Below are 12,114 nucleotides of genomic sequence, written 5' to 3'. Positions count from 1 at the left end.
TGCACCATAGTAAAAATATTTTACAGTGATTTAATTTTAATATTGGACCATTCGTATCGTATTATCATGACAATAAAGAGAGCGTGTGTCAGTTAATATACTTTTAAATTTACGAACGGTTTGCTCTTAGCTTGAAATTCATATAACGCTAAAGACGTTCAGTAATTGTGACAAATTGTCGTATCTCCTGTTCATTGTATGTAATCAGTGGAATCTATCATGTTGTTCCCTTGACTGATTTTTTAATTAGGGTTAAATCTACTTAAAAAGTTATACATTTTGAACTTGTCTTTTTCTAGATCTTTTATACCTTAACTAAAATGGATAGTTACCGTTACAGTTAACCGACACGAAAATAGAAACAAATCACTAGATTTGTTCTATCGTATCGTATCTCTACAAATCTAATGATTTGTCCTACATATATATTTTAATTATGAAACAAGCTCTATACTTTGTTACTTAAGTATTATAAATAGATATAAATTTGAATGTCTTAATGACTTTGCAACCGATGTTTATGAAACTTGATCAATAGAACTTATGTGGATTTTAATAAAATTATTAGTTTTAAAGGAATATGTCACCCATTTGCTTTTTCTAGGTGAAATACATCTGGACATCGGGTCGTCTCTGTGACTTCAAGGGCTGCAATCGTCCCGACTTGCTGCCTAATGAAATCAACGGATGGTTCTGGACCGCTGAACTTCAGAAATTGGCGCCCACCACAAACCGCCAACAGAACGATTGGTCGGAGGGCGGCGGTATCGGAAAACCGCAACCGGACAACAGGGTAAGGACCTTGGATCTTCACTTCCTCACACCGATGTGTAGGTAGCGTACCCACTTACAGAACAATAGAGTACTTGGATGACATTACGAAATCAGTCATACGTTGTGATGCAACGGAGCCGATTCCGCGAGCAGTTAGGTAATGTCATAAAATACTCGTCAACCCAACGATTGATGTATGTATCCGCATGGATATCGCGCAATGAAAACGAAAGCGACACGGAATATTTATAGGCAGGCCTGCGAAATATTCGCCGAAGGGCGTACCCGCATGCGTACGGCATACCACTTTCTACAAACAGGCAACGTCATGCTGAACAAAAGCTCATCGTTATTCAGAATGCGTTGGCGACATAAAATATGTTTGCGCGTCACTTTCCCCTTGGGGCGGACACGGGCGCGATGCGCGGGCGCATGCCAGGCCGCGGCCGCACAAGCAAACAATACGTAACCCTTTGCGGTCGCGGTCGGATCATCCGCATCCGCTTGTTTTACGTTCAAGGCAATCTACAATTAGGTAACCAACACCTGCATGTTCATTCGACCATTATATAAAAATTATGCATTCCAGTGACAAACTTTTTTACTAACATAAAAATGGATGAGCTTCATTTGACATACCTTTTTGTGCGACATGTTGTTTTTGAGATATTTTTTCAAAACTGAATAATTTCGTTAATTCAAAAAAATTTACTCCTCCTACTTATGTTAGATTATATAAATAGATACTACTTCACTTAGATTATTAGACTTCACTTAGTCGTTTTGTCTATACCGGCAACTAAAATTATTCTACACGTATATTTGAACCAGATGGGCTAGGTAACATAACCTGATATAATATGTAGTTCGTATATTACATTGAATCAGTTTATAGTTTAACTCATATTTAATATCTAAGTAGTTCAATAATGAAGCTGGTCAAAGATATAAATTAATTAATTGAAACTAGACAAAAATTACAGACTCATAATAATAATAATCTAATAATAATCTCAGGCCAATTCACACAGCGCCATCTAGACCCAAGTTAAGCTAGCTAAAGCTTGTGTTATGGGTACTAGATAACTGATAGATACAAATACATAGATATATATTTCTTTTTGTAACTACATACATATTATACATAGAAAACACCCAGACCGATACAATCATACTCATGAATACAAATGTTTATGCCGGTCGTAAAGCGGTGTGCTAGACCGCTAGACCACCGAGGTCGTCATAAGCGAAGCCTTTAACGCTTGCCTATTATTTTTCTACTAATAATAGTGCATCAGCCTGTTCTAACGGTATACCATAATGGGACACCCTTAGAAGATGACAGAATGCCCATGACGTCAGGTCAGTTAGTCCATCGTGGCGTAACGACAAGCAAGTAACGGTACTCTAGTACATTGATAGAAATAGGTGCACTAATTACAAAAGTAATTATTATTATTGGAGGCTAGTGTTTGGCTTCTATAACCGCATAAGCTGTGGATTTTAGTAGTTTTTCCTTTTGTTTAAATTCTTTATATTATGTCCTACAGGAGTTGATCCAAGGCGGAGCAGCAGAGCACTGTGTAGCGATCCTGAATAACTTCTACAACGACGGAGTGCACTGGCACGATGTGGCCTGCCACCATCGAAAACCATTCGTTTGCGAAGAGAATGATGCCCTACTCAAATACGTTCGATACACTAATCCAAACCTCAGAGTTTGAATTTAGTAATGATGTAAAGAAATGTTGTGTATTTTGTAGATTACAATCATTCTAAATAAGATCTCCACTGGCCATAGTACCTGTAGATAAGTGGCAAATTAGATATTTTAATGAGTTTACGCTCCGATCAGCTTTGGCGTAGTAACTTTTTACAACTACAAAGCATAAAGTAATAAATAGAAATAGATTTTTAGCTGTTCAGTGGTTTAAATACCACTCATAAAAGTCTCGGCGAATACTTGATAGTTTGTGTAGTGCTATTAGATATCATATATGATAAAAAGGTAAATTTAGTATGCTAAAACCCATCAACGCAAAAAATATCAATTTGCCGAACATCTGGGCCGTCTGATCCTGGGCATTTTTTTTAAACATAAAAAAACTTTAAAATAAAGTATTACCTTTCAAGAAACATGCCATTGGAAATATACTAAGCTTGGAAAGCGAAAAAGGAATGAAATAAAGGAGGAATAACTCAAGTCGTCCTTTCCAACTAGGTAACCATTCATTTTAAATTAAAGCCTTGTAGAGACCTAGTCCTCCTTAGGTATGGTCTTACTTTGACCAAACCTTGTGACATCAAAACTACACTGTATTTTGACGAGAAATACTTAAAAACATTACCCTCTTTATTCGGCAGTTGGGCAATTATACTATGCGGAAGCTTTTTCATTGTAAATTTCTTTAATGTGCAATTACTTTAGCACTTTTGTGACACATGTTTAATGCCTAATAGAGCATTAAGGAGCAATAAAACTTAATTGCCTACGATTTCTAAATTATAACTTATGACTATGGTGCTAGCTTTAAGTTTACCTCAACACATATTTATTCGAGTATTGTATCTACGGTAGTCATATGAGAGATTCAAGATTTTTCTATGATCTGTCAATAAAGACTGCTATACCTATTAGTCTTTATATTGTTTTTAATTTCAAAATCCTCATTTTTTATAGCTATCCATATCCTTTGAGATTAAGTAAGATTCAAGTCAGAATTTACCGACATGAAGATCAAGAATGGCCACACAATTCAATCAAATATTCATCTTAGTTGTTGTCATCAAAATGAAGTTGGTTAGTTTTAGCACAAATAGCACCTGAAATTTAAGTCTACATTTGGTCTCCCTTCCTCCCTTCCCTTCTCTTTTAGTCCGACACTTAACTGTAAGCCAATTTGTGGCTTGGTTTCAAATTAGGCACTAAATACTATGAGAATAATTAATAGTAAAACCAGAGGGTGAATTATTCTATTAAAAAAATTAGTAAACCCAAAGTTCCTTAATATACATGACATTTGTAGATAATAGCAGGTAGAATTAAAAAGAAAATGTAAAAACAGTAAAAACATTATATTCATAAAATGTTTCCTGACAATCTATGGTGGAATGGTCATTCTGAATCTGTAATGTAACTTTCTAGGAGAACCCTTTTTGGTCATCATAAACCAAAGGCAGATGTTACAGAAGTAAACAAGGCTCAGGAGCATTGTCACATGCATGAGATGACACAATCGAAGGAAGTTCAGTTTCAAACCAGAGCTGCAACATTATTACTTGATTCAGACAATTTATAATTTTATTATTCTAACTAAGATTCAAAATTGACCACATACATATTTTTTTACAAATGGTGTGGTAAAAGTGTTACGAACTTACTGCCCACTTGGTATTAAGTGGTACTGTTTAACATATAAACAATAGATTACAGAATAATGTAATATCTTTACAACAAAAGCGGTACAATAAACATAGAATATAGTAACTGTTAACAGCCATAATGCTCCTGATATAATGTCATTTTTATCATTCCAAAATATATAATTACTATAATGTCCAGCAAATGAGTTGCTTAAATTAACTTAAATTATCATAATCAACATTACCTTTTTTTCTTTTAACTTTTAGAATTAAATTTACATTTTAGACTATACAGGTGAACTTTAATTATCAAACATTGAAAAGTGTAGTTATTATACTGTACTATTTCATTTAGTTGAAAATGTGGTATTTTGAATATTTTTGTAGTATATTTATGTAATAACAATTTATCATTAATTAATATGAAATTATTAAATTACTTATTCGCTTACTCTCTGTTAGAAAATTCTTCAAGTTCTGAGTTGAGAAACTCATTTGACTGTTGTGGATCTGGTAACTTTGTAAAGTCCTTATCAAACTGTTCCTGTAGGCAACAAATCCTTTCCATAATGAACAGCAAGAGTATTGCCCAGAAATATTCAAATTCAAACACCAGTCCAGTCATTTTTTGCCTTCAACCATTATTATGTGATAACCAAATTTAGTTTTTATTGGAGGATCGGTATACACAGGGTTCGTAACTGACGATATAGGCAAGGCAAATGCCGCATCTTGGAAGGGACCAACCATGGACCCTCGAGTCATCCACCCGAGGTCTCCACCCTGCCTCGCTTTGTCTTCACTATATGCGGCTGCTACATCGGGAAATTTTTGACCAGCTTTTAGTTTTTCCAGAGCCTCTAAACATTTCGATTGCTTCTCACATAAAATGTGACGGACCTTGACAGCTGTCCCACCTTTTTTCTCTTTAGCAGCAGATTCTTAATTTGAAACAAAACAAGGTTTGTTATTATACCATTTGACAGTTTCAACATAGGTAAATACGAACATTTTTTAATATTTAAAATATTATTATAATGAAATAGTTAAATGATATCCTGAAATTAATTCACTTTTTTGCTGAGTGTACTGATCTAACCTTTCGAATCTCCTCCCGACTTTCCACCGCCACTGCCTTTGCTACCGGCTTTTGCGCCCTTATCAGGTTGCTTTTTAGGAGGCATTTGAACTGAAGGGTTTATTACTGTTTATTATTTTTTCTCTTTTAAACAAACATTAAATAGGGTGACGAAAAAGTATATATTTATTCAATTTTTATTAACATTATGAAATGTTAAAGATAGTTTATTACATGGTTATATTATATTATGAATCATGTAATGTTTAAATTACAAATAAATAGAAAACCAGTAAAAGAATTAAGAAAATAATTATTAATCAACTATCAGATAACCACAAAATGAATGAATATTATACGTTCTGTAGTAATCTGTAGTTCGAACGAACTAGTTCGAAAGAAAGCTAATACGCAAACTAGATCCTAGTCTTCGCTCATTAATTTGTTCGATAAAATAATACAAACATAAATATCATGCTATTTTTGCGACAATGTTGACAAATTTTAAGCCTAAATATTTTTTTTACTGAGTTGAAAGCAATCAAACGAGTTTAAACGACTTCGCAAAGGACCTTCGAACTAAACTAAGCGAAAGGCTTAGTTAGCGCGAACTATTTTTTTTAATTGATTCTTTCCTCTTATTATAAAAACAACTAATAATAATATTCCTATGACTTTATTCGCGTCTAATATGATCTCCATCTATTTTGTTTTTACTGTTTTCATCTCCAATTCTATCATTGTGTAAACGAATTAGAAAATATCGGAAAATTTTCATATTCAATGAATATTGACAACTTTGTAGTAATTTAAAACTGTACTCTGTGATCTTCGTCCTGTGTAATCTGTGGTCTATTTCTTAATTCTTATTAAGCGTAGTGATTACTTGCCCAGTGCTTAGTATTCAGTTCTGTCAAATCAAAATAGCTTACCTTTTTGTATTTCTATATTAAAACCAATATAATAATATTTTAACTTTATCATATTTTATCAACTTATTTATACATTTACATAGTTATAGTTAAAAAATGATATGTGGTCTATATAAATTTTAAATGAAAGGTATCAAAGTTACACGAAATCTGGATTGGTAGATTTGAGTAATTGTAATGTTTTTGTTTTCTATTATTCTAATATGTATTTCACAGATAAATCTCTATATCCCGAGAACATGGGAATTATGTACGAAAAAAGGCCACTTAAGAGGCCTCGCCTCGGGCCACCTGACGTGTATCCTCAAGAACCTCGACAAAAGGAAGATGAGCTTACGTCTACCAACGTTAAACTGGGCTTTGCTATAACATCACAAAGTGACGAATTCGGAACTGCTAGAAATTCAAATTATTCGGCATCAAAGGTACGCTTATACTTTATGCATTTGCTTCTTTTAATAATGTAATGAAAAATGATAGGTTTTGTTTTTTTTTTAAATAACATTATATAAATATCTTATACTATAAAAGAATAAAAATTTTTAAAGGAAGACAGTTTTAAATATAATCTTTCTCACATTATTAAAAATTGTTTACTAGTAATGACATCTATAAGACATTGTATAATATTTCTTTTTGTTATTTTACCAATAAATAATGTTATACTAGTATTTGTACTTCATATTTCTATAAGTTTTTAATTGAAAATTATTTTCTGTGTGAAGTTAACTGTCCACTTTCAGCTGCAATTTCATAACTATACAACTTTTTTAGAGAACAAGTTATAAAATAACCTATTGACCTCTTTTTTGTATATTGATTTATTTTCAGATTGGTCAATATTTCTCAGGGATATTATCAAAAAAGGAAGAGCTTAATACACTTCCTGACTGTGGGCGAAAAAGGCAGCAGGTCAATCCTAAAGACAATTTCTGGCCAGCTACAGCTCGCACTAAACCACAGATTGAGGCTTGGTTTAAGGATTTAGCTGGTAGAATCTTTGTGCCTTCTCTTCTTACATTTAGAGTATTTTGTTTGTTTTTGTTGGTTTTGTACTTAATCACACATTTTTGTAACTGGATGTACCTATCATCAATATTGTTATTGTTCTATATCAATATTGATATGAATATAGATTATATTCTATTTTAATAAAGAAAAAGAATCATAAGAAATCTAAATTAACTCTTTAATTTATGAATATTTGCCAAAAGTGATGGTAATAAATAAAAAAAGATAACAAGAAATTGATATAATGTTATTATATCTCAAATCTATACTTAATATTATTAATTTTTCTATTTAGGTAGCAAACCACTTTCTCAACTAGCTAAAAAAGCCCCAAATTTTAATAAAAAAGAAGAAATCTTCATAACATTGACTGAATATCAAGTGTCTATGCCTAGAGCTGCCTGGTTTATAAAGCTGAGTTCTGCATACACTGTGGCTGTCTCTGAGGCTAAAATCAAGAAGAGACAGTTACCTGATCCAACTACAGGTAAGATTATTATCTAATTAGTAATAGAGGTGTGTCTTGCTGGATGCACACTGCTGCCTAGCTATCATAAACTAAATTACAATAGGTAATTACTATCAATATAATGTTGACTATTCTATTATTTGAGTTTGTTAAATCATATTAATATTTTTCCACAGCACATAGCATTAAATATAGTAAACTGCTTTCTCTACCATAAAGTAGTATGCTAATAGCTTATTATTTTGAATAATAAGTTTTTATATCAAACATTTTATTGCAGAATGGACAATCACATTAATCAAGTTCTTAAAAGATCAAATTCCCAAACTGGCAGAGTATTATCAAAACGCAATACCAGGAAATGTATCTGACAAAACACCACCTTCACAATCAGGTATATTATTTTAAAATATATATATATATATTTAAAAATTAAATTATCATGAAATGTAGTAGCATTTTACAACAATTGTTTAATTGTGAACAAAAATTTAATTATTTAAATGACGTAAACAACAATTACATGTGTTTTTGATGTCCTTAACATGCTATGTATATTACAGGTCAAGGCACTCCAAATCATAACTCATCTGGTAATCCACCAGGAAGTTCCACTCCAAATAGCTCTACCGTACCTAATTCACTGCATTCACCTGGCAATACTAGCAGTATGTATATATTTCTATCTATATTCAGTTTCCATATTTAGACCCTAATCAATATTTGTTAGCCAACTTGTTGAGACTGTTCAGTCCATGAAAAATAAAAATCTATCAATCAAAGATAACTCTCAAACTCCTCATAAGATCTTGATAAAATTTATATAGTACAACATGAGATGCACCAGTGTTCAAATAAAGGTAGGATTATCTAAATTTCGTCCCATAAAAAAGATTCTAAGGAAACACAAAAATAGTTTTAAAGTTTACTTTTTTAAGTTGTTTGATATTTTATAGTGGCTCATCCTTTTTGCACAAATCTCTCAAAATGTTATGTTTAAGTTTGATGATGTATTATTTTTATTATTTGTCTTAGAATATGTGAATCTAAATTATATACTTTACTAACTACTCGCCTCGGCTTCGCACGTGTTTACATGTATTATATATATAAAGCTTCCACTTGAATCACTCTATCTATTAAAAAAAACTGTGTAGTTGCGTAGTTTTAAAGATTTAAGCATACATAGGGACAGATAGCGACAACAACTTTTTTGCATATGGTATACTATGTAATAATTATTAAATCTGTATAATGTCTTTCAGATGCAGGTTCTTCAACCCCTGGCCCTTCAGAGAGTACTGATTGGCGGCATGCTCTAAAACTATGGAATTATTGCTGTCGTTTAGCAAAATACTTGTTGGATGAAGGCTTGCTAGACAGACAGGATTTTTTGACTTGGATTATTGAACTGTTAGCTCCTGATGATGGTCTTTTAAGGTAAATTATGTATTTCGTATTACTATTGATCTTCATAGTTAAAAAGTTCTCAACTCTTTTAACTTCATGGGTCAATCAAGGTTTTATAACTTTTGAATTTTGAGGTATCATCAGAATTGAAACTGCAATTAGATATATAATTCATGTACGTTTAATGTTTCAGGTATATTATAAGTATTATATGTAGGTATAGTATGGTATAATCTGTAAATTTAAAATAATTAAAATCAAATCAGAATATTTTTATACATGTAGATCTTTTACAGACATCCTTCATTCAGATAAAAGTCATAGTGAGTGGAGTGAGGTGCTTGACTGTGTATATTGTAATAGGGGAGCTTTTTTCGGCTGTTGTTATTAGAGCTTAAAGCGCAAAGTTGTCTTCATTTCTTCTCCATTGGGACTATACATCATTTATGAAATTCCAGTCAGACAAATTTAGAGAAATTTCCTGTTGCAATATATTGAAAAATCTTTATTTCCAGACTATTCCTTCCACTGGCATTGCAACACATGAGTGAGTTTGTATGCTGCGAAGGTCTGTCACGACGACTGGCGACCACTTGCGCCAAGAAGGCAGCCTCCATTTGCTCCGTCCTGTCAGAGAGCACAATACGAACGCTTAATCAGCCCGCTGCCTTTATAAAAACTATAGAAAGTAATGCAGGTATTTTGAATTTGCAATTTTCGTACTATTTTATTAATATCATAAATATGCAATAAGTATATTAAAACATAAGTTTTCTTTTAATTAGTTTTATCGTTACGGGCAAATATTATGTTATGTATAAAAAAATATCTTTAATAATGGTCTTTATTAAAGTAAATGCTTTTATTGAGACGGTATAGATTTATTTTATATATATTCATCATCTTAAATAAAGTTTACTATATCTAGATTCATACAAGTAATCCTTTATTTTTATTAGAACTAATTGAGTTCAGTAGTAAACTTAATAAATGTGTAGTAGTTATTATACAATTTATTTATTGTTATCATATTAATTACTTATGTAACAACTTTCAACATGCAGAGACCAGTGGCGCGCCAATGTCACCGGCTCCAGAAACGACCAATGGCGACGTGAAACCAAACATATCGCAGATAAAACGTTCCTCAACACCGGCTGACCAAAATCAAGGCACACCAAACCCCAACCACTCCCTCGGTACTCCTAACCCTAATCATTCATTAGGTACTCCTAACCCTTTAGGCACTCCAAACCCATCGCAACCAATGGACGTGCAAGTAAAAGAAGAGAATGGGTCTCCACCATTAGACACAAAACCGACAATGACTACGGTCATAGCAGCAGCTTTGAACCCAGTCCAAGTTGGGTTCGGGGAGATATTGAACTGTTCTTATCATAGAGATGTAATCATACAGTTGTCTACAATACTTCAGGTTAGTTATTATGATGAACATTTAGTTATCAATGTAATAATAAAATACATGCACGTTTACAGGAAAATAAACCCTATAGTTGTGTACTTTTGTGTTTATTGTAAAATTATTTAAATTGTTTGTTATTATTTACATCCACATACAAAGATAGATATCATAATTTGTCGTATAGCATGTGTCTGTGTGATCACGGCACTGACGACGACAATCTGGCACGTAGCGCCGACACACCATACACTTCGGACCAGTTGTCCTTAACTTATTATTTTAGATCTATCGTCAAATTTCATTAAAAATCAACAATAAAAGCAAACAAACAAATTATAAAAATAATTTATTTTAGATAATCTGTGTGGAGTGCCCTACCGCTATGGTGTGGTCGGGCTGCGGTTCATCAATGCAAGGCTCGCCACTGGACCTACTGCCTGTACCTCCTTCTGCTTTGCCGATGCCTTACATGGATTCTCACGTCACGGAAGAACATAGGAGAATGGTACGTAACAATCTTATTTTTAAGATTCCAAATGTAATGATAAAAATAACTCTTGTGAACTTGAATATATTTCTGAAACTACTTGAATGAATGCTGAGTGCAAAAAGTAAAAATCCTTAAATTTTTCCTGTACAACCTGTATTTTATTTGAAATATGTATATAATAAGTTTTCTTTATTTCTCACTGATTTTGTTTTAAACACAATATATAACTTTTCAGGTATATGAAGCTGAACAAGAAATAGCAGCTAGAAGTAAGAAAGCTGAGAGTAAATGGTGCACGGACAAATGGCAAACTAGTTCACAAGGTACAATATGACCGCTTCTATATAATGATTAGCAGACCCACAAAAGTTGTTTTGTCATATAAATCAATATTAAAAAATAGAGGTTGGTGATAGAAGGGTAAAAATTTAAGCTTGTGCGTATTATTAATGCCGAATTGTCAAAAAATACATTATTGTCCAAAAAAAATAAAAAAAAACAGTCCTTATCACTTAGGGGTATGAAAAATAGATAATAGCCGTCAGACTTACTGAATATGCATATAAAATTGCATAAAAATGGGTTAATCCGTGTACGAGCTAGCATCGTACATTATTTCGCAACATTAACATTTTATTTTACATTTCACATTTCATTAAAATCAGTTCGCATTCGGTCATCAAGGACGCCGCGCGTACTCATTACAATCATTAATTAGTTATATTTTAAGTTTCAATATACAGTTTTAATCAAGTTTCTATCAGTATCATTTATCAGTTTTACCTATCAGAATCTTTATAGTTTCGGTACAACCCGAACATTGGTCCTTCGAGCTTTTAGAAAAAGCGGGACCTTTACACGTGATTAGTTCGGTGAACTTTATTCGTGTCAGTGGTTCCGCGCAGCAACCTATTGGACAAAGTACATTGCTACACGTGTTGTGTACTAAGTTCTGGAATAGCAAGGTTCCAGATAACTTCACCACGCAGAACTATCAAGAACAGCTTCAACTCAGAACAACAACAAGGTTTTGAGTCATCAGTTAAGTATCACAGAGACAGCAAGCATCGTGGTCATCAGGTATCGTGAGAACAAGCTCACGCAAATACCAATTAGTAAGCAGCATCTCTCAAGTAAGATTTATCATTTTATTTTATTTTAATC

At 32.7% G+C, this 12,114-nt stretch overlaps 3 protein-coding genes across 4 annotated transcripts in view; 2 read left to right on the top strand and 1 right to left on the bottom strand.

Annotated features, from left to right (window-relative positions):
• LOC131844226 (heparan-sulfate 6-O-sulfotransferase 1-like) overlaps positions 1-3,418 on the top strand; it is a 202,497-nt gene extending 199,079 nt beyond the window's left edge. Inside the window, exons 10-11 of the mRNA XM_059193048.1 lie at positions 605-793; positions 2,325-3,418. Coding sequence (XP_059049031.1) covers positions 605-793; positions 2,325-2,498 — 363 coding nt within the window. The 3' untranslated portion in view covers positions 2,499-3,418. The remainder of the gene's footprint in view (positions 1-604; positions 794-2,324) is intronic.
• Positions 3,419-3,830: 412 nt separating this feature from the next.
• On the bottom strand, positions 3,831-5,804 carry LOC131844381 (peptidyl-prolyl cis-trans isomerase NIMA-interacting 4). Of its 2 annotated transcripts, XR_009357584.1 has the most exons (3): positions 5,237-5,804; positions 4,590-5,078; positions 3,831-4,038 (listed from the first exon to the last, which is right to left on the bottom strand). XR_009357584.1 is itself a non-coding variant. In XM_059193253.1 (2 exons), exons 1-2 carry the CDS (start codon positions 5,319-5,321, stop codon positions 4,759-4,761), a joined length of 405 nt encoding a protein of 134 aa, XP_059049236.1. In that variant the 5' UTR covers positions 5,322-5,804; the 3' UTR covers positions 3,831-4,758. The 2 variants fall into 2 exon arrangements, 1 of the variants encoding a protein (XP_059049236.1); XM_059193253.1 differs by having other exon boundaries at positions 3,831-5,078.
• Positions 5,805-6,151: 347 nt separating this feature from the next.
• The window catches only part of LOC131844606 (mediator of RNA polymerase II transcription subunit 12-like), a 43,625-nt gene continuing 37,662 nt past the window's right edge, over positions 6,152-12,114 (top strand). Inside the window, exons 1-11 of the mRNA XM_059193537.1 lie at positions 6,152-6,277; positions 6,364-6,572; positions 6,979-7,138; positions 7,454-7,645; positions 7,908-8,021; positions 8,191-8,295; positions 8,893-9,067; positions 9,553-9,734; positions 10,102-10,472; positions 10,816-10,965; positions 11,186-11,273. Coding sequence (XP_059049520.1) covers positions 6,271-6,277; positions 6,364-6,572; positions 6,979-7,138; positions 7,454-7,645; positions 7,908-8,021; positions 8,191-8,295; positions 8,893-9,067; positions 9,553-9,734; positions 10,102-10,472; positions 10,816-10,965; positions 11,186-11,273 — 1,753 coding nt within the window. The 5' untranslated portion in view covers positions 6,152-6,270. The remainder of the gene's footprint in view (positions 6,278-6,363; positions 6,573-6,978; positions 7,139-7,453; positions 7,646-7,907; positions 8,022-8,190; positions 8,296-8,892; positions 9,068-9,552; positions 9,735-10,101; positions 10,473-10,815; positions 10,966-11,185; positions 11,274-12,114) is intronic.

This window comes from Achroia grisella, unplaced genomic scaffold (assembly GCF_030625045.1).
Source record: "Achroia grisella isolate CSIRO2021 unplaced genomic scaffold, CSIRO_AGI_Agris_v1 utg402, whole genome shotgun sequence".
In the NCBI taxonomy this organism is placed as follows: domain Eukaryota; kingdom Metazoa; phylum Arthropoda; class Insecta; order Lepidoptera; family Pyralidae; genus Achroia; species Achroia grisella.
The sequence above is the reverse complement of the archived record's forward strand: the minus strand, read 5'-3'. Positions and strand labels throughout refer to the sequence as shown.